Source organism: Protomyctophum parallelum (assembly GCF_964188405.1).
Source record: "Protomyctophum parallelum genome assembly, chromosome: 8".
NCBI classification, from domain to species: Eukaryota; Metazoa; Chordata; class Actinopteri; order Myctophiformes; family Myctophidae; genus Protomyctophum; species Protomyctophum parallelum.
Window position 1 is genome coordinate 49,836,609 of NC_139703.1, and position 22,391 is coordinate 49,858,999.

Genomic DNA, 22,391 nt, shown 5'->3' on the forward strand with positions numbered 1-22,391 from the left:
GCCTGTTGCTAAACACAGTGACCATGTCAAAGGAAAAGGATATGCTTTGATATCTATCTGTCACATCTGTGTGAACTTTGCATGGATAAAGAACTGTGAGCAATATAACACACACACACACACACTGGTGCTGCAGGTTTCAAGCTGGGTGTCAAGAGTCCCAACAAATATCTGTATGTAAATAACTCAAATGTCCCGGTTTTCAACATTCACTACCTCGTAAGCTATTTTTGAAATAGGACTCAAGTGGTTAAAAATGGGTCCCAATTTGTTTCTTTGAAAATATGATCACATGATTAACTTGACATACCAGCCTCTCTAAATTGTACTTTTCTTGTGGTGCTGTGCAGTGGTAAAGTTTCCAGCATTGTTCTTATCCAGGCACATATTCAAACAGAATGGCAACGCAAATTATACAGCCTTAATGTGGTAACACAGCTCCCCCTAGTGTTGAGTGATGAAATAACACATTGCATACGGTACTTTATTAATAACACATTGAATACAGTACTTTATTAACAGTTTGCAAATACTACAGTGGTAAAGGATAACACAAAAAGCCCTAGGGGCTTGTTTCCATTGTGGTCCTGTGTACTCAATTCATCAAGACATTAAAGTCATACAATAATACAATACATCATCAACCTAGCAACCTGGGGGGTCCGTTTACAAATTGCAGACAGGAGCTCTTTTATGGCAGTTTTTAAGTAGTCACACTTTTTGTTGTTAGGGCATTCCACATTTTGGTGGCATAGCACATCTTAGGATTTAACCTTAACCAACACTCCATTTAATTGATTGGTTTCATATTTGTTCGGTACTAAGCAAATGAAAAATAGCCTTTTTGATATTGGCATTTGACGTTTTGCAGTCGTTTTTGGCATTATTGTATTATGTCAATGTCTTCTAATACATCCTTCAGGGTCCATTTTTAAATGTCTCAGGGTTAAATTGTATTTTAGATTTTTAGATTTCAGATGTACCGTGTTCTATGCCATGACCTTCATCTTATTTAACCCGTTCTCCTGTCATCATTCCCTTTACTGTAACCTCACTTCCCTTCATTTGTTTCCATTTTCCTTCCTTCCCTCTCTCTCTGTGTCAGAATGTCAACGCCAACCCTCGTGCCACGGCCCAGGACCTGGACGGCTTCTGGGATCTGCTCCAGCTCTCCATTGAGGACATCAGCCTCAAGTTTGACGAACTTTACCATCTCAAGTCCAACGACTGGCAGCCGGCGCCCAGCGCAGCTGCCCACTCACCCCCTGAGCGGAAGGTACTACCCACCCCTGCTGTCCAATGCCCTGGCTGGGGTAGGAAAGCCGCCGACACCGGCCTCTCTCCTCCCGCCAAACCCTCTCTTTGTTTTTTAACCTCCCCTTCAACTCACTCGCTCCATGCTTGGCAGTGAGAACTGACCTCCCTGGTACAAAGTAACCGAGTCCATTACCGGAGAGATCCCTTTTACACATGCATGAAATAACTGACCTCCCTGGTACAATGTAATGGGGACCGAGAGAGATCCCTTTTACACATGCATGAAATAACTGACCTCCCTGGTACAATGTAATGGGGACCGAGAGAGATCCCTTTTACACATGCATGAAATAATATAGCCCTCAAACAGGCCTGTTTTGTGAATTTTGTTTTGGGTAAAGGTCCTGTCTTGAGCATGCACATGTCTCAGTGGTTTACAGTTTGCACGTGCAGTGAAATGCTCTTTCTCTGTATAGACGGTTTCATACTAATGACAACACTGAGCGTTTCAAGGATCACTAGCATTGCCATGGATCCATCCTGTTGCTGTCTCTGCAGTCTGCATGTGTGTGTCCACTTGGTCTAAATAGAATTCCTGGAATGATGTGTTGTTGTCGTCAAAGAAACGTTTCCATGTCACTGACTTGACCATGTTTTCAAAAGACCTTGCTGTGAACACTGAAGTAGGGTGTCTATCTAAATTATCTATATTTTATACATGGATGAAACCGTCTATAAATGTGTGAGTCTAGTTTGCATGTCCGTTCACACGTGTGTAAATGTTGCTGCCTTTGTTGGTTTCTGTGTTTCTATGTATCTATATAGATATAGAGTTTGTCACCCCAGTCACAGCTTCTGAATATATTATCTGGATTATGAACGATCCAATTTTATCCATATGGTGTAGTCTAGTTTATTGCAGTGGGTACATTGTGACATATAACCCATTTAACACTCAGCCGCTACTGTAGGTTTCCAGGCTAACTGTGTTGGTCTTTAAGTTAATATCTCACACCATTTAACACTTATGACGCTGCCAGACTTCTTCAGAATAAGGCATTAGAGTGCCAGGCAGATGGGCAACTTTTACTCTGAAAAGCCCTGCCTTCCATTTCGCTCCAAAACCGGGAGGTATGATGTTCCATTACTACCTTGCACTGTCAAGTCTGATCTCTCTCTAGAAGCGTTAATATTCCAAACGAGATGTTTGGTTAAGTCAGAAAGCCTACTGGAGCCAATAAATGTATCACTGGGTACTTAAGTGCGTCTTGGAAAGTCTGGTGACCCGAGGTTAGGTGCTTCTTCTCTTGAATCTAGGGGGACGCGTTCTACTACCGTTCTAGCATGCCTGCGTGTGCACCGTCCCGTTCCGTACCTGAGTGTGCACGTCAAATTTGTATTGGTACCACGCCGTGGTACTGTGTTCTATATGAGCATGACACCACTGCATTTAACTGCTTGCTCTTCACAGATATTGAATCGCTTGCAGAGTTGTTTGACTTGTGACTCACGCTCACCCATACTGCATGTCAGTTGTTGATGGCCAGGTGTTTGTGTCAGTTGTTTGTGTCAGTTGTTGATGGCCAGGTGTTTGTGTCAGTTGTTTGTGTCAGTTGTTGATGGCCAGGTGTTTGTGTCCAGAATGCTGAGATCATGAACCATTTCACCTTCGATTGAAAGGCACTTTTCCAGGTTGTTGATCAGACCTTGATTTGCATTGATTGGTGTGAGCTTTGCATTTGACTATGAATGGAAGTGTGAATACTTGGAGGAGAGGACATTCCTTCCCCTGCTAAACATTTGTATTGTACTTTGATACACTACCAATGAATTGAACAAGGTGGACCCTCTTGTAAACAAGTGTAGTGCTTAATTGGGTCATCCACTCGACGATGAATGTATTAAAAGCATTCTCCCATATCCAGATAAAATATCCAGAAACTGGTCTGCATGTCTGTCTACTGTATGTTTACCTTGTAATGTAAATGTAGCATGTGTGCGTGATGACTGTTGACATCATGGTGCTTCTGTAATGTAACAGCGACCGTGGGTACTGTGATGGTGTTACTCAACATATTCTAGTATGAACTAGAGCTGCAACCATCGATTATTTACTTAGTGATTATTCTATCGATTATTTAATATAATAGGACTCCTTTTTTTTGTTTTTGATCATGCTATTTTGTTATATATCAAAATAAATATTTTTTTAATTGATTAAATCAATAATTCTGATTAACCACTTTTATACTTCGGTGTCACACCAAATAGGGAAAGTACCCAACGTGCTCAATATAATGCACAATACCATCAGCATGTGACATCTTTCAAAGGTGTATTTTGTCACAATGATGACTGTTCTATGTCAGAGCTGTCTATGTTTACGTAGCATCAGAATAGTCATGCTTATGTCTTTCTGTGTTGTCATATTGTACACGTAAAATGGCTGGTTCAAAGCTTTTTACTGTGAACCATCGTGTGTGCCTATATTATATATTCTGCCTAAATTGCTTGTTCAGACAGAAGAATAGATAGATAAGATAGATAGATAGCTTTATTGTCATTCAGCAGATACATAAAATGCATAAGAGAACGAAATGTCGTTTCACTGGCTTTTAGTATGCTAGTTAAAAGAGCTAAAATACTATTAAAATCTAAAATCCACTTAAAAACAAATAAATTAAAAGCACCATTAGTTCATTTGGAGACAAGATATTGCACAACAGGAGTCCTTATAGCAGCATATAGGGGGAAAGGTTAGGGGATATTGCACGTGTTCAAAAGTCTGATGGCTGATGGCTTGGGGGAAAAAGCTCTTGGAGAATCTTGCTGTTTTACTCCCAATGCTTCGATACCTTCTGCCTAACAGAAGAACATCCTAATGACTGATGTATCCTATCACAGACTCATAGCTGTCCTTTTTCCCCCATCCCACCAACACCGTCACCACACCTACCCTGTCTTTCGACATACCTTTTCCCCCCATCAACCCCAATCCCCCCACACCCACCCTTCACCTCTACCTTCAACAGGACGAGGAGAACCTTCACCTCTACCTTCAACAGGACGAGGAGAAGTCAGTGCCTCCAGTGCAAAAGAAGCCCGGTAAGGGACGGCCGGCCCTGGGCCGCGAGAGGAGCGCCGATTCCTGCTCTACCTCCTCGTCAGCCTCAGCAGAGAAGCAGAAACAGGAGGCTCGCAAGCGCCTGCTGGCCGCCAAGAAGTCTGCCTCGTTTCGCCAGAACTCAGCCACAGAGAGCACCGAGGCAGACACCGTTGAGATCTACGTGCCCGAGGCCCAGACTCGCCTCTGAGAACAGAGGGGGGGGGGGGGTGAGGGGGGTGATGAAAGAGAGAGGAGAATGAAGAAAGCGTGGTAAAAACAAGACAAAACAAAAAATGCAGGAGCGCAAAAAGACATGGTGACTGGTGATGGATGCAATTAATGTATTCCTTGAGCTTCTCTTAAACACATAGACGGATGGAGGATGAGAAGAGAAGAAATAGCTGTCTGTCAGACCAGGAGGTTTGATGGTAGGAATACAACAGGAAACTGCACATACTCCTACAGGTAGACTGGCCGTGGTGGTTGGTTTAATACACAAGCAAGATTAAGCAAATACAAAAAATACAATTGGGGAAAAAAATAACAGTTGAGGATTGATAAACTACAAAGGAATGACCTGGGTCAAGGCTGCCATTGAAAACCTCAGATGATGAACATTAATTGTTACCACTCTTGATTATTGTTATTTTAAACAAAAGTTAATAATGATAATTATCTACTAAAGCAACTCAACTCTGTTCCTCTTGGCTGTAAGAGATTTACTTTAGTGGACAGAGTTTTGGCTTCTCTGTCTCCCCTCCTGTCTCCCCAGAGCGTCTGCCATCCTGTAGGTTTGCACAGCACCACCTTGTGGCCATCACACGCACTGTCGCACACATTGGCCTACTTGTAAGCAGTAAGCACTCCGTACTAACCAGGGCATGCACACAGAGGGTAACAGGGACTGTGGGCCCCTGAGAACACTGAGCACCCTTTAAAAATATATGTATTTATTTAATATTAGATTTTATATCTACATTTATTTCACAAATCAGGGACCAGATACATATAGTATATATTCTTAATTAGTTTGAATGCCCAATATTTCTACAAATGCTACAATTTTTTTTTAGGATAAAAAAGAAGTTGAAGGGTAAATTTGAAGGGTAAATTTAGGTCTGATAATGCTGTACTGTGCAATGGTGTGCATGGTAAAATCATGTAGCTTATACTTTACATTATTTCCGACCATTTTTCCATGGCATGAATTTATGTCTCTGCCACCATGAGACAAATTGTTGCTAAACACATTTTTTGTCCTACAGATTTTGTCCAAACCTCGCGCAAATCGGTATCTCTGCAGTAATGTGATCAAGACATATCTGTCATATTTCTCATATTCCATTCTGATTGGCTATGTTTGGCTTCCAAAATTTGTGTGGGTTTTGTACAAAATGCCACACATCATGAATGCAGCGCCCTATTGCTGCCTGGGAAACGTTGCATACACATTCCCACTAAGCCAAGGAAGAACTTCCATCAATTGTTTTCAAATCTCCTCATGTCATGGTGGCGTTAAAACAGCCCACTTCAGGTTTTGGCCTATAACTCTTGAACCGTAGGTCGTTCAATCAACATCTTTCCCCCCTAGATTACTTGGATCATGATGCATTTTTAGGCTCTGTTTGTGCCAGAACATTTTCTGCCATAATGCGTTTTATTAAAAATACACTTTTTGCTACTATACTCCTACAGATTTTGTCCAAAAACTCTCAAACAAATCAGCACACATTATATTGGTCATGACTCATGTGATCAAGATGTATAAGTTTGAGTTTTTTTGTGGCTTTTGTTTGCGGCCTGGTGTCTATAGTTCTTATTTCTGTATTTTTGGGGAAAACAAGCCAATTTCACCTTGAGGTGTATCCGCACAGAGAGAGAGAGAGAGAGAGAGCTATCTCTGTCTCTTCTTGTCATATTTTTTAAGTATATATTTTTTGTGTCCTTTGGGGTTTCCTTGTTATATTTTTTTGTCTGTCCGTGGGAGAGGTCTTTTCTAGTTTTTTGACTGCAGGGTACTGAAATGGAGGAATACAGGTTGAGTAGACACCTAAACATTGTGGGCACCTTTTTGTCTTTTTTTAATATAAAAAAGGAAGAAAAAAAAGAAAGAGAATAAAATTATTCTTTGGGAAATGGTCTGAAATAAGTATGATTTGAGCATACATGCACGGTACGTCATAATCAACCAGTCCAAAATGACATAATCAGATGCCCCAAATGACTGGATACAGGTTTGTATCAATTTGTAGAAAATAAATATTTGGCCTTAAATGACATTCAAAAATCTTATATGTATTTACGGTACCCCCTCAATTATTTAGAGTTCTCAGATGCCCACTATATCGCTTTCCAAATTGAGAGTCCAAAGTGGCTATTTGTCATAGGTATTTATATTGGAGCACTAAATCTCACTTTTGCATCCATCCTACAAATCATTTTGTGTCCAAGTATTTTTTTTAACAAATATAGGCTATATGTAAGCTTAAGGTCATTTTAGGCGATTTTGAATTAAAGCACATCCTGATATAAATGTGATCATGGACAAGCCAGGCATGATGATTTTGCTGAGGATTTAAGCCAGCAAGCACAGTGTTGTGCAAGCAAATGTTCTTTGCAAAGAAATATCACACTGAAAAGTATTTTATTTGCTTCTGACTTATTTATTTTCAGTTACTCATGAAGCCTTGAGATTTGTTTTTGTTGCATTCCTGATCATATTTGATGAATTGAATAAATAGGAGGGCAAGCTTAATAAGAGCAATACTACAATTAAACATCTGCAGTTTTATATAGTTTTGCCATGGTCTCCTATTTACTTAAATTCATCAAATATTGGATCAGGAATGTGAACTACTGTCCATCCATCCATCCATCTTCAACCGCTTATCCGTAGTCGGATAGCTCCATCAGAGAGCTCCAGACTTCCCTGTCCAGAGCAACATTAGTGACTTCCTCCTGAGGGATCCAGAGACGTTCCAAGGCCAGTGAGTCGATGTGTTTCCTCCAACTGCGCCTTGGTCTGCCCCGGGGTCTCCTCCCAGTGGGACGTGATCCTTGGTCTGCCCCGGGGTCTCCTCCCAGTGGGACGTGATCCTTGGTCTGCCCCGGGGTCTCCTCCCAGCCTAACCAGATGCCCGAACCACCTAAGCTGGCTCCTTTCCAGGCGAAGAAGGAAGAAGCAGGGACTACAACCCGTCAAAAAAAACTAATTTCAGCCGTTTGTATTCACGACAGTACAGTGAACAGTGTACAGTGAACTACTCTACACACCCTTAACTTGAACCCTGGCATCCCTGTTCTTGGGGGAATTCTAGGGATTTAAAAAGCTGATCTAAAAGCTCATAATGTGTCACAACGCATTGCGATGCAACATGTTGTGAGCTTATAGATCTGCAATTTTGTGTAGTCCATGGGAATACAGTCAATTAAGTGTAGGGTGTAAATTGTTAAAGCTTTGGCATTTATGCACTTCATCTACATTGCCATTTGTGTTGCAATAATTATCAGTGACATGAGTTAAGTGTTTTCTGACAAATTTATATTTCGTAATAATAGATTTTTTAAGAGGAGTGCTTTGATTGGCCTGGCTTTAGCATTCAGCCCATGTGAACCCACTGTCTGGTGAATGGGGGATGTTGAGAGCATTATTGTTTGCTATCATTCGTGTTTTTTTGTTTTGTTTTTTGCAGTTTTGCTACACGAGACATTTTTTAAAGCTGCCCAATTTTTTTTCTTTATTATTGAGTCTTCCCACCCCATTAAGTTTCATCCCAAAGATTCATTAAAGCCCTACCTATCATGAGCATTGTGTTTTCCAGTGATTTTATTTTTGTGTTACATCTGCCAACATTTTTCTTTTACATATTACATAAGCCAAAGATAAATGCACTGCTTCAAAATCCATCTCTTCCTCTGTTTAAATGTCACCAGCAGGCTGCTTAATAGTTGTGTTTCAGGTGTTGAGATGTTCACTTTTATCTAAATAGATGAACTGATTTCTAACTTGATTCATTGTTCACTGAAACACAGCCCACTTTCTGCATGTGGTGGAAACCAGGAGGTTCTTACATCCAACCAGACATATTTGAACTAGGGGTTTCAAAAATGGCATAGTGGACTAACATGTGTTATGCCTCACAGTGCAGCACAGTTCTCTGTTTCAGTTGAACACCTACCACTTGACACTTGAATACATTGCAGCCACTGACCCCTAGAGGGCATTGTCACCATTTTGCTAATAGATAAGGTAGACTAATGTACTTACATGATCAAACTATCAAGTTAATTCTGTCAAATAATAATTTTGAGTTGATGGGGCACAATTATATGGATTCGTAAATTAGTCTTCTGTATCATTTTGTTCTAAGCCACCCTCCACATGAAAAATCACACCCGTGTGAACTGAGTGGTGCAACTCCCCTCTCTCTCTCTCTCTCTCTCTCTCTCTCTCTCTATCTCTCATTAGCAGGCAACAGTGCAACACTATCTCTCTCTCTCTGTTTCTGGCATAACAGTGCCACTTTTGCCCCTACTGGTATAGTCACAGTCACATAGGTTGGGACGGACATTGCTGTTCCTTGGAGTGGTTGCACCACTCAAAAATGGGCTTAACTATTTAGTTAGTCATTAAACTTCCACACATTATTTGACTGGCCATAATAGAGCCCATGTGACACAAGATCAAACTCAAATGTTATGTAGGCCTACCGGCCCTCGACTCACATTGGTTGTTTCTCAATGGTCAGCAAATAAACTGGATTTTCTCATTGCTATATGTAATTAATCTGCAGTGTTATCTGGGATGTGTTTTCTCACCCACTGTGATCCACAATAGCCTGTGGTTTTGCATTGGAAAGATCCACTGACCACTACTCTCTGTTTCTCTGCTGGGGATAGTTCTGTCAGTTAGGTAAATGGCCAGTGGGTGTCAATAGCCTGACTGCTCTCAATGGCTCCCCCACTGCCTGTGTGGGGGGTGGGGGGGGACATTTTGTATGTCCCCTGTTGCAGTCTTGATTTGATTTCTGAAAGCTGGGAAAACACTGTCTGTCTGACAAGTTGTTCTGGAATGTACTTTGTGGCTTGACTGTTTTATGGCAAGCCTCTGTTCTGCATAACATTCAGAAAAATCTGGATTTAGCTGTATTATACTGTACTATCATCTGTATTATGTCATATATTTATTGGAGGAAACCGTAAAAACAGTTCAGGGAATAATGCATTCTCTTAATAATGTGGGTTCAGGTTAGGCTTTTGTTCAGAACATCATTTTATAGCCTTTTATAATCCCAAGCAACCTACTGCAGAAAGTAACTCGTGTTGTAACGAAATCTAGGTCAACACAATGTGTGGCATCTGGGAGAGTTCATTTACACTTAAATTAAACTTAGAATTGGGGGCAGACGTTTTAAGATCATGGAAAGATATCCAATCCATCCTGATAAAACTTGGGTAAAGGGTATGAGTAAAACGTCAGGTTGATTACATGGAGTGGGAAAGAACAACTATCTCATGTATTTAAACAGGGCTCCGTTCCAATACACTTCAGGCCCATAGCCATCACTAGTGCTCACCTGGGCCTATTTCCTGAACAGGTTATTCCATGAACCACAAGCCACAACAGTTCCACTGAGGGCTTGTTGTTGTTGTTGTTGTTGTTGTAAGCTATTGATTCAGAGGTGATAATGGCCCCAAGCTGTTTTCTGTCTATAGGCCTACTCTTCCCTGCATTTATTCTTTGGATGTGTAAAGACTAAAGACAAGCAGGAACAATTAAGCTATGGGAAATGTTATCCATGGAACACATGAAACACAACACATAGCATATCATTCATCTGTTATAAATGGGGAGAATATTTCCCTTCTATTGTTGTTAAGTATGGTTTTGATTTAATATAACTGTCATAATCTCAGCGGTCCCTGTTTTGCTTTATTTAGATGGGATAGTTAGATAGCATGGATACAGGAAACAGAAGACTTATAGAGGAGTAAGACATGCAACTCAGAACTCAGGTCTCATATGTCATCTCTCATTATCTCTCTTATTATGTTTACTCTTGAAGCTTATTGTAACAATGTACCTGTCCTGTGTTTCCTACTGGCAAATGACAATTGAATTTCCCTTGTGGGATCAATAACGGTCTATCTATCAGTCACAGTCGAACCAGGGACGTTGCGATTATAGCTATGGATTTGATCAGCCACTGGGCACCCGTGTTTAAATACCTAAACCTTTTTTTGAGGGGCGCTAGCTTTTGACCCCACACGTCTCAATATTTGACCCCACACGTCTCAATATTTGACCCCACACGTCTCAATATTTGACCCCACACGTCTCAATATTTGCCATTGACAATGAAAGGAGAAATTAGGTCAAATGTCCGCCAAATATGACATACATTTGCGGCAACAGGCATTCTGATTGGCCAGTATGAGATGATGCATGATGATGTATGATGATAAGAGTGCCCCTCGCTTCACACAGGTGTGCTTTTTTTTTGCCCTGAAGCTGACTTTCCATGACATCCCTGTTTCCCACGGTAACAAGACTACTCGCCCCGTTTCTGTTTTCCTCCCAGAATTTTCCCCAGTGAGGGGTGGGAGAGGCTGCATGGACAGCAGACGGCTGGACTTTGAATTTCTCTAACTATAAACTTTCATTACAGCAGAACAGCCTAAGTACAAATATAATTTATGAAAAGCTACTACAGTGAAGTCTGTTCACAGAAGTTGTTGTAGGATATGTGGGGATTATCTGACGAGGTACCATTTGAGGGGGCAAAACCTTACATATACTAAATAATACTAAATTGTTTATATGTTCAATATAAGTCAAATAATATAGCCTTTCCACAGGAGTATCTTTTTATATTTTTCCAAAAAGAATACAAACAGCCAATAGCATATTACAAAGTTATCCCCCTCACTGGGGAAAATTCCGGGAGGAAAAACGGGCAAGCACCGGGGCGAGTAGTCCAGTATTCTTTCCCACACGGTCTGCAAACTGAGACTGAATTCACTTCTGATCAATTATAGAGACTAAATCTTCCAATCCTATCAACAATCCCCTGGAGAATGTTGGGATAGCAGTGGCAGTGGATTGATTCCCTATGTCCAAAGGCCTATACTAGCAAAAAAAAAAAACTAATTGTCAGTATCTGTCTTCTGTGTTCCACTAGACAGTGGCTTTCAACCCTTTTCATATCAAGGTCCATTAGGCTATTTATTCAGCATTTGAGCCACGGACCACCATTTGATGAGATTTAGCCTCTCAGACACAAAACTAAAGAATATTCTGTTATTGTTGAGTTGACACACAATTCCATACTGTTGGCAAACGTTGATCAAAATAACAATTCTTCTACATTCTCTAATTGTGTAGACTTCCTGTAAATGAAGTAATGCAGATGTTTAACATTAATGTAACCTAAAGAGTTAAAGATCTACAAGGGTCCATTTGTTTACCAACTCTCCATCATTTAGCTGGGGACCACCTGGAACCCCCTTAAGGACCACTGGTGGGCCCCAGACCACTGGTTGAAAACCACTGCACTAGGCTACATGGCTATAAAACTTAGAGAACTAGGAGTGGGGCAGAGGGACCGGCAATGCTCTTAGCATACGAGATATAATGTAGCAAAAAACGTCTATAATAGAAAAAATATTTTATGAAGCACATATTTTAATGACTAGGATTTGTTCTATATCATTATTGCTCTATAGGCTTTGTGTATGTCAGGGTTTTGGGTTTAGTATAAAAGGGTTATATGAGGTAAATGTGTGGCAGGGCTGGATGGGTGTTTTGTTCATAAAATGAGAAAATGTAAGATGTTTGTCATTATATCTACTCTGGTAACATTAAAAGTATATGTGCAATATTGAAGCTGTGTAAATGGCTTCCTGGATTATAAATTCCAATAATCTTGCAATTCCCCCAATGCTTGTTAAAATCACCCTGTGTAAATAAGAGAATGGGACTGGAAACTCGATCATATTTTACAATGCTGTAGCTGTATTTATACTATTTCAAATTAAAAGGTTGTTCAAATGTATAATGGAGACACGTAACATTCAATAAAATGCACACAATACTTTCTCAAAAAACATGATCACTGCTATATTGTTCTCTTTGTTTTGTTTACATTGATTGCATTTCTGCAACCTTGGACTATAGTTTCTATAGCTAAAGCTGTTCATTCAGTCGGTAATATAATAGGCCTACATTTGGTTGATAAAATAACCATGTGTTTACACTAGTTCTGGGATGTTTTGTGAGATATTGATTGATTGATTGAAATATTTATTAACAGCTTGCAGAATTACATACATTTATTTTACAAACTCAATACTCAATATAGCTTCTTTACATATAGGCTATGCCTATATAAGAGACAATAACACAATTTATAGCAATGATGGATAATTTGGATATCCATCCTCCTTTAACTTGAATACCATTCAAAATGACCATCATTCATCATGTGGTGCATTATAGCGCTCAGAGCCTCAGACGGTTAAAGTTAATATAGGCTAAAAAACAAACAACAATGCCTCGTGCCCTCGTCCAAACCTGGCTACTATAGTAGCTAGTAAGTGTCAACATTAAAGGCATTGCTGGCTCAATGCGGCGCAGAATCCATCGCCCTTTATATAACAACATGGGCAGACTGTACGTTACGTAAACGCTTCCATGCGATGTAGCCCAGACAGAATAGCCTTTAATGTGTCCTAAAACATTACCATCCACTACATCGTGGTGGATGGAATCGGGGCAAAAAAGTGAGTGGGAATACATGCCCCTTGATTAAAAAAAAGAATAGGAATTATGTTGTTTTTGGATGCATTGGTGACATTTTTACAAACTTTGGCGCCCTTTTTCACCACTTTCCTGAGGTCAGACAGTCTCGTCATTGATTCAGCGTAAGAAAGTGAGTCTAGAGAGGTACCTTTAAAACATTTTTAGACAAAAATCAGTGTGTGTGTGTGTGTGTGTGTGTGGGAGTGTGTGTGTGTGTGTGTGTGTGTGTGTGTGTGTGTGTGTGTGCATGCGTGCGTGCATGCGTGCGTGTGTGCGTGAGTGTGCCATCATCAAATTCAAATAGAGTAGTGTGGTCACTGGTGTTTCTCAACCTTGTCAGGGCGTGACCCCATCCAAATTAATCACTTTTGAACTGGGGACCCTGACAAGAACTTGGGATGCATTCCCTTTTGCTTGACTCCCGGTTCCACAGGAATAGGCCTATTTATATAGTGAAATAACCATCCATCATTTCCCATTTTTGTCTTGATCAGTGTTTGAACATGAAGTTTTATAGTAGGCTATTCTTTATTCAATTGTATGCATTGCAATTATTTGAAAACAAGACTTTTCAGAAAACCGTGTATTCATATTTGATGGTGTGCATGGTAAATAATTGGATGGCCAAAACACATTTATGTTTTACTTCTGGCTGTCTGCTAATCACAAGGTCATAAAATATCTCATATTGCTTTCTCTAAATGGCAAAATGGTAAATGCCAAATGGTGCATTTATATAGCGCCTTTATCCAAGGCGCTTTACAGAGATTGTGCATTACATTCACCCATTCACACACACATTCATACACCGATGGCAGCAGAAACCATGCAAGGCACCAACTAGCACATCGGGAGCAATTAGGGGTTCAGTGTCTTGCTCAAGGACACTTCGACAGTAACTCTGGGGGAGGCCGGGTTCGAACGGGCAACCTTACGGTTACCATCCAGGCACTCCCCTGAGCCACCGCCGCCCCTTCTCTAGCCCCCCCTCTAGCCCCCCCTCTCTGTGTCTGTAACTGTAAAGAACCCAAACACGTTTTCTACTGAACCTTTCTATATTCTGGGTCAACAGAAATCTATAGGGACACCAAAGGTGATGTAACACAATGTTATGATTGAGACGGCAAGTCGACAGGAGCGGTCACTACAATAAACTAAAGCAACCAGAAAGACAATCTTCAATTCAGTAAGGATATAAGAACACAACAATGGAAGTATTACATAATAACCAGACAAGTTTAAAAGAAGGTATTTCATTACTTCATAGTTAAAACTGTCTGTCTGTCTGTCTGTAGGAGAATGCATCTCACAGGTCTGTCTGTCTGTCTGTCTGTCTGTCTGTCTGTGCGTGCGTCAGTGTTGTTTTTAGCAGCACATTTTGATTTTAGTTTTAGTCATAGTCTTTTGAATAGTTTTCATTTCGTTTTTGTCTGTCTGTCTGTCTGTCTGTCTGTCTGTCTGTAGGAGAATGCATCTCACAGGTCTGTCTGTCTGTAGGAGAATGCATCTCACAGGTCTGTCTGTCTGTATAGGAGAATGCATCTCACAGGTCTGTCTGTCTGTAGGAGAATGCATCTCACAGGTCTGTCTGTCTGTAGGAGAATGCATCTCACAGGTCTGTCTGTCTGTAGGAGAATGCATCTCACAGGTCTGTCTGTCTGTAGGAGAATGCATCTCACAGGTCTGTCTGTCTGTCTGTAGGAGAATGCATCTCACAGGTCTGTCTGTCTGTAGGAGAATGCATCTCACAGGTCTGTCTGTCTGTCTGTCTGTAGGAGAATGCATCTCACAGGTCTGTCTGTCTGTAGGATAATGCATCTCACAGGTCTGTCTGTCTGTCTGTCTGTAGGAGAATGCATCTCACAGGTCTGTCTGTCTGTCTGTCTGTCTGTCTGTCTGTCTGTCTGTCTGTCTGTCTGTCTGTCTGTCTGTCTGTAGATCTGCTATTTTTCAATAGCTAAAGCATAACAAAAGGGGTTCCCCATTGGGCGGGAACCCCTTTTGGTGTTTCAAACTTTAGGTGTTGAAAAATAGCAGACCTACAAGCTCGTAGTAGTGCGCTACGAGCTTGTAGCTCTGCTATTTTTGAAAACGTCTGTGAAAAGTCTTTGAATGTATATTGTTTCAGAGCCAACGTTTTTAACTCGAATCTTCTGCTTCTGAGGGGTTCCTGGAACAATATATTTTCAGATGGGGGGGTCAGCGGCCAAATACATTTTTGGGGCGTCCTTGACATGAAATGCTGACAACTGCTGACGTAGAAACATGAGGTTTTTTAGAAGACATTTTTTGTCAGGCCTAAATGGGTTAATATGTGCCATTTCTGAATGCTTTCCAAAATATCCTGGGAACCAGAATATTGATTTTGCCCTATGGTTAATTGACCGACAGGGTAACCCAGGTGTACTTGGCCATAGATGACCGTCTCACCTCACTGAAGATGGACACCTTCAGCAAGACACGAGAAGAGAAAATGGAAGACCTGTTTGCTCAGAAAGACGTACGGTTCTCCTCTCAGGACTCATCTGTATTAGCTGTAAAATGCTCTTTGTATCTCTTTGTTAATCAATTATAATAAACATCATGTAACAACATATAATCAATTAATACATTAGATAGATCCTTTTTTTTTAATATAAAAAGGCTCTTCTCCATTATTGCAGGTTGTCCTGGAGTCCGTTGTGATGAAGAAACAAGGACTGTGTGAGATGCTGCAGTCCTGGAATAGCAGGTTACCTTATACATATTTCTTCTTCTTTTTTTAATTAACCCATTTTGACCGATTTTAAAAATGTCTTCTACATCCTGACAGTTTAAAAGAATAGCAGACCTACAAGCTCGTAGCGCGCCTCTATCTGTCTGTCTGTCTGTCTGTCTGTCTGTCTGTCTGTCTGTCTGTCTGTCTGTCTGTCTGTCTGTCTGCCTGTCTGTCTGTCTGTCTGTCTGTCTGTCTGTCTGTCTGTCTATAAAATGTCTTCTACATCCTGACAGTTTAAAAAAATAGCAGACCTACAAGCTCGTAGCGCGCCACCGAGTGGCGCGCTATCTATCTATCTATCTGTCTGTCTGTCTGTCTGTCTGTCTGTCTGTCTGTCTGTCTGTCTGTCTGTCTGTCTGTCTGTCTGTCTGTCTGTCTGTCTGTCTGTCTGTCTGTCTGTCTGTCTGTCTGTCTGTCTGTCTGTCTGTCTGTCTGTCTGTCTGTCTGTCTGTCTGTCTGTAGGAGAATGCATCTCACAGGTCTGTCTGTCTGTCTGTCTGTCTGTCTGTCTGTCTGTCTGTAGGAGAATGCATCTCACAGGTCTGTCTGTCTGTCTGTCTGTCTGTCTGTCTGTCTGTCTGTCTGTCTGTCTGTCTGTGCGTGCGTGCGTCAGTGTTGTTTTTAGCAGCACATTTTGATTTTAGTTTTAGTCATAGTCTTTTGAATAGTTTTCATTTAGTTTTAGTCACATTTAGTCACCTGGAATGTCTTAGTGTTAGTCTAGTTTTAGTCGACTAAATGTCACGCAACTTTAGTCGACTAAATCTACAGTTGATTTAGTCGACTAAAATGTATTTTGTCGGGCCTTGATGCCGTCAAAATGACAGATTTTACACTTGCTGAAAATAGTCGATCTACAAGCCCACAACGCGTCGCGCTGCGACGCGTTGTGAGCTTGTAGATCGGCTATTTTTCAATAGCTAAAGCATAACAAAAGGGGTTCCCCATTGGGCGGGAACCCCTTTTGGTGTTTCAAACTTTAGCTGTTGAAAAATAGCAGACCTACAAGCTCATAGCTGTATGCAATCTGTTGCATTCTGGGGAATTCGGATCCCGGCAAATCTCACCGAAAACCGAACACTAGCCATCCTCCAGCTTATTGAAGGTTAAATTACAACATGTGACAGCACAACTGCAAAAGTGAAAGCTGTGGGTGTGAATAACCACACCACAGAAGTACGTGGACAATTCTGTATTTTTCAGTATGGCTATGAAAAGCCCCAACTATTGTAATTCCCAGCAATCTGGACCTCCTTAACTTGTTCAATGTGAGCTCCATCCAAAGAAACACTTCATCTGTGTTCCTTTCTCCAAGCATAATAATAATAATAATTTCTTGAGCAAATAACAAGACATTTGGTTTTAGAAATATTAAGTTTCATCTTATTTTCAGTAACCCATTTAGAAATCTGCATGTCCTCATCTTATAATAAACTGCTCAGTTCTGTGCCATTCTCAAGCATATTCTTGTGTCAGAATTCATTAAAATATATGGCAACTATACTACTGTAGAACTGACAGAAGTGTGAGTGTAGGTGGTGGGGGGTTAGTTTAGAACAGGGGTCCTCAACTAGAAATGATGAAGGTCCACAAATATTAACATAAGACCCACAATGTAGTTGTGCTGCAGCAACACTGCCTGAATTGAATTGAAATTGACTGTGGCTGGCCTGGCCTGAGCTTAGGAGAGATTTTTGTTTGCTGGCCTGACCTGATGCAAATAAATAAATACATTTTCTTTTTTTTCCTAGGGTCCGCAGAGAGGTGGTCCGCGGTCCGGTCGTGGACCGCGGTCCGCCAGTTGAGTACCCCTGGTTTAGAAGTTGTAGCAGTCAGATGACGTAAGTTGGTGTGTGGGTTTATACACATGACTTTATACCCGAGACTGTGACCTTTGATAGGTATAGACGAGCCGTCACTGGCTGCTTTGCTGGTTAACCACAATGACACATGTCCTACGTCAGCAGAGAGGTATCATAAAAGTCTGTGGAACAGACAAAGGATCTTTGCACTGATCATACTGATCACGATGGCATGTTTGAATCTTCACCTGGGAGTTGTATGGATATTCAGTATAGTTGTTCTTGGTTTTGCTGCAAACTGCAATAACAAACAGGTTGAGAATAATGCTGGGCGATGCTGTGATCTCTGTCCACCAGGTAAGATTTCATAATAATTGCTTTTCAGCCAGTAAGGCTTCGACAAGGTTGTTTTAGTTTAAAATCATGAAATGTATAATCCTTATATATCCTTATATATGTGAATAACTGTTTCTGAGTACACACACACACACACACACACACACATATTTATTTTATTTTATTATTATTACAGTACTTAATGTAGTGCATATCATTTTTGAAGGTGAATACATGAAGGAGTCAAAGGAGATCTGCTCGGACTCTCAGAACACTGTCTGTGTTCCCTGTGAGAGGGGTTACTACTCTAAAGGATATACCCCCAACCCTTGTGTCCAGTGCTCAACATGCGAGCATGGTAAGAAAATACTAGCTCATTATTATTACTAGCTTATTTTCAATATTATTAAATCATCACTGAAAAATAAATGAGGGCTCTGCCGTTGATGTAGTTCCAAGAAAATGCATAAAGGTTGAATGAATAACCGAAGTACATCAAATATTTCCGGACAATGTGACATGGAACATGTGTGGTTGATTTCTTATCTCTCGCAGACTATGAAGGGAACTGTACACCAACCACGAACGTAGCATGCAAATGTCGTCCTGGCTTCCTGTGTTCCAACAATGTCTGTTCAAATTGTCTGCAACAACAATGCAGTAAGGGAGAACAACTGAAGAGACATGGTAAGAATGGTCATATTTGTTGACCGTCATTATATTCATTTTAAGACGTGATTTGAAGATATGATACTTTAATGTCCGTTCACAAAAAAGTGTGTCTTGCATCACATCAAGGTTCAACTAGAAAGTAGAAAGATATGCTCTGCGCATGGGTGGGTGGCATATAGGGGTGTGTAAATCATGGGTGAGCAGCTGTCAGGACCCAAGGAAGCTGTGGGTGAAATAGCATTTCTAAGATATACAGTTCAGCTATTTGTATTTAAAAAGAATCAGATCCGTGTGTGTGTGTGTGTGTGTGTGTGTGTGTGTGTGTGTGTGTGTGTGTGTGTGTGTGTGTGTGTGTGTGTGTGTGTGTGTGTGTGTGTGTGTGTGTGTGTGTGTGTGTGTGTGTGTGTGTGTGTGTGTGTGTTGCAATCAGGAGTCAACCAGCAGCAGCTGGAGGTCAATAGGTCATGGTACAAACAGACATTCCATGCTCAAATAGACAGACCTAAACATTCCATGCTCAGACAGACCTACAAACAAAGCTGTTCCTTGGAGTGATTAGCACCACTCAAAAAGTGATCTTATAAGATCATGTGTAGTTGTAAGACAAAAATCATGTTTCATTTGTCGCAGTTGTGGCTACCCTTAAGGGTCTATAAGTGAAATAGCTTTTCTTATTAAAATTTGTGGTCAACTGTCTTTTTTTCCGGGATGAAGCTGGGCACTGCACTCCCATTGTTCTAGAAGCTGGGCACTGCACTCCCATGGTTCTAGAAGCTGGGCACTGCACTCCCATGGTTCTAGAAGCTGGGCACTGCACTCCCATGGTTCTAGAAGCTGGGCACTGCACTCCCATGGTTCTGGAAGCTGGGCACTGCACTCCCATGGTTCTAGAAGCTGGGCACTGCACTCCCATGGTTCTAGAAGCTGGGCACTGCACTCCCATGGTTCTGGAAGCTGGGCACTGCACTCCCATGGTTCTAGAAGCTGGGCACTGCACTCCCATGGTTCTAGAAGCTGGGCACTGCACTCCCATGGTTCTGGAAGCTGGGCACTGCACTCCCATGGTTCTAGAAGCTGGGCACTGCACTCCCATGGTTCTAGAAGCTGGGCACTGCACTCCCATGGTTCTCCAGATACCTGAATTACAGACCATAAAACTGTGCATTTATTGTAAGATGGACATTAACCAGAAACCATTTGCTTTTTTGCAGGACAAGTTGATTATAGATATACGTGTGAACCATGCCCAGATAATACATATTCTGACACAAATGATGGCAAATGCAAGACATTGACACAGTAAGAACCACTATTCCAATAATCGTATGAGCCAATTTTATGTTGTTTTGCAATCCTAATCACTCACTCACTCACTCAATCAATCAATCAATCAATCAATCAATTCATATAAATCATTTCTTCCTCTGATCAACAGATGCAGTGCAATTGGCATGATGATAGAATTTGCAGGGAACAAATCCCACAATGCAATTTGTCAGATTTTTGGTATGAAGATATTTAACTTAAATTAAAGAATTAAAGTTATTCAAGTAAATAATGCTTTAATTTGAATTACATTTGAGTGTAGTAATTTCTATTTTCAGTGAAAGCAGGAGACCCCACCAGAGATCCCACCAAGGTGGTTCTTACAGTAGGCTTTGTTACAATTGCCTTCACCTTCCTTATCTTCCTGATCCATGCCTACATCAAGAACATCAATAGGAAGTGCAAAGGCAGTAAGCATACCTGAATATGTTGACTAATCATGCATGTATACTTATATATATATAAGGAAACGCAAATAATTATATTTGCATCATTATCACGTACAGGGCTCACATAGAGTAAAAGATATTTAGTTAAAATTGAACATGATGTTTTCTTTCCACCTCAGAGAAATGCCATGCTGCCAACAGAGTTATGATGTCACCTGCAGGGTCACATGAATGTTCCTTGTCAAAGGAGGAGAGCGGAGGACAGTCCATGCTCCAGGCCGAATCCAGTGATGATGACAGTGTAGCTCTGTCCCTGAAACACATCACAGTTTGCTAAATGGTGAAATTGACTGTACCAAGTTGTTGCCACCAACCATCTCTGTGGCTTGGCTTCCTCTGCCATTCAGGGAAGCAGTCAAGACAAGTAGATGCCAAGCCAAGGCAGATGGAATTGCTGTCATGACAGAGGCTCTGGTCTGAGTGTGTGTGGGATGATAGATGACTGGGTACGTCACACCCAGCTCAGAGTCTAATTAGTTTGGATTTGGGCTCAGGTGATTGCTTAAAGGAGCATTCAGCGGTTTGGAAAACCCCCCGGTCCGCCCCGGTAACAAGATGTGCACATACACACACTACAGTGGGGGGGACACGCAACAGGCCAACAGCACGCACACCAAGGCCTGCCCCCGCTCGATCATGATTGGGTGAAGGCTGGGCCACCTAGCCAAAAACGATTTGGCTAGGTGATTTGAAGGTTTTTTTTTACCCCAGGGGTTAACTGGGGACAGGGAGTTACTCCTTTTAATACTCTATGGTTACTCCTTATATGCAGCACACTCTCTATAGTAGGAAGGATTATCACAACAATCCTGTTCTTTCATCTATAAATGCACTTACCTTCCAAATATGCTTCCTATAACTTTCAAAGAATATTTTAAGACCAACTCTCAAGTTCATGATTACAATACTAGACAATCTGACAATATTCATCCTCCCTTTAGCCGTACCACTCTTAGCCAGTTCTCCATAAAAGTCAGAGGTTCTTTACTCTGGAATTCACACATACTTATTGCCAACTCCTCATCTTCACTCTGTAACTTTAAACATAGATTGAGGGCCAGCCTCTTGAAGCAACCCTCTCCAATTGATACTAACGTAATGTAGCCTTATTGTGCATGCTCAGACATACTCGGACTCAGACACACACACACACACACACACACACACACACACACACACACACACACACACACACACACACACACACACACACACACACACACACACACACACACACACACACACACACTTCACAAGTGTAAATAATGTATTTTTTGTTATTTTCCATAGGCCTACCTATGTTTGATTACTTTGTCTTACTATTTGTATATTACTATTATATATTATCTAGTGAGAACCACATATAAGCCCTCACTGGTTTTATTTTCTCACCTGCACACACTTCTCTTTTATTGATGTTACCTTTTTTGTACTGTTTTTATTGTGCGAATAAACTAAAAAAACAACAACAAAACAACAAAACAAAAAAAAAGTGATATTTGAATTAAGTGAAATCACTGAATATGATTGACCTTTAAATTAAACATCTACACCACCAACACCAGTGACATACACATTCTGGTTGACTGGAATACTGTAGGCCAGTAGGTCAGATTGTGGTACGGTCGGTTACTCTTTCAATGGACAATATATGCTGTCATAATAGCCTACTATTATCTTGGGAATATGTCCTATAATGTTACAATAAGAACCCCAATCACTTCTTTTCAGCGGACCTTGACATGTTATTAAGTTTGTGATGACTGGGTTATTGTAATTCCATCTATTTTTACTTTTATTGGATTTTACAATAGGCTATAGCTGCGACAATACTGTAGTGTCTGCTGCAATAAATATTACAAGCTTATCATAGATGGGTGAGGCA

General features: G+C 40.9%; 3 protein-coding genes across 3 annotated transcripts in view; all 3 read left to right on the forward strand.

Annotated features, from left to right (window-relative positions):
* Positions 1–5,942, forward strand: part of LOC310862497 (disks large-associated protein 4-like) — a gene marked incomplete at its 5' end in the record, with an annotated part of 32,466 nt that extends 26,524 nt beyond the window's left edge. The window contains 2 exon segments of the mRNA XM_083770434.1: positions 1,106–1,276; positions 4,290–5,942. Coding sequence (XP_083626560.1) covers positions 1,106–1,276; positions 4,290–4,571 — 453 coding nt within the window. The 3' untranslated portion in view covers positions 4,572–5,942.
* The window catches only part of LOC310863866 (keratin, type II cytoskeletal 8-like), a 442,956-nt gene that overhangs the window by 415,783 nt on the left and 4,782 nt on the right, over positions 1–22,391 (forward strand). The gene's annotated exons all lie outside the window — the stretch shown is intronic.
* On the forward strand, positions 17,946–21,180 carry LOC310863091 (tumor necrosis factor receptor superfamily member 9-like). The gene is made up of 7 exons (XM_083771215.1): positions 17,946–18,080; positions 18,286–18,417; positions 18,615–18,746; positions 19,943–20,030; positions 20,167–20,237; positions 20,336–20,467; positions 20,626–21,180. Exons 1-7 carry the CDS (start codon positions 17,951–17,953, stop codon positions 20,781–20,783), a joined length of 843 nt encoding a protein of 280 aa, XP_083627341.1. The 5' UTR covers positions 17,946–17,950; the 3' UTR covers positions 20,784–21,180.

Excerpts from the sequence above, each read along its gene's own strand:
- LOC310863091 (XM_083771215.1), top strand. The coding sequence starts at position 17,951 with ATGGCATGTTTGAATCTTCACCTGGGAGTTGTATGGATATTCAGTATA. Across the intron at positions 18,081-18,285 it reads CTGTGATCTCTGTCCACCAG|GTGAATACATGAAGGAGTCA; the intron begins GTAAGATTTCAT and ends TCATTTTTGAAG. Across the intron at positions 20,468-20,625 it reads CAATAGGAAGTGCAAAGGCA|AGAAATGCCATGCTGCCAAC; the intron begins GTAAGCATACCT and ends TTTCCACCTCAG.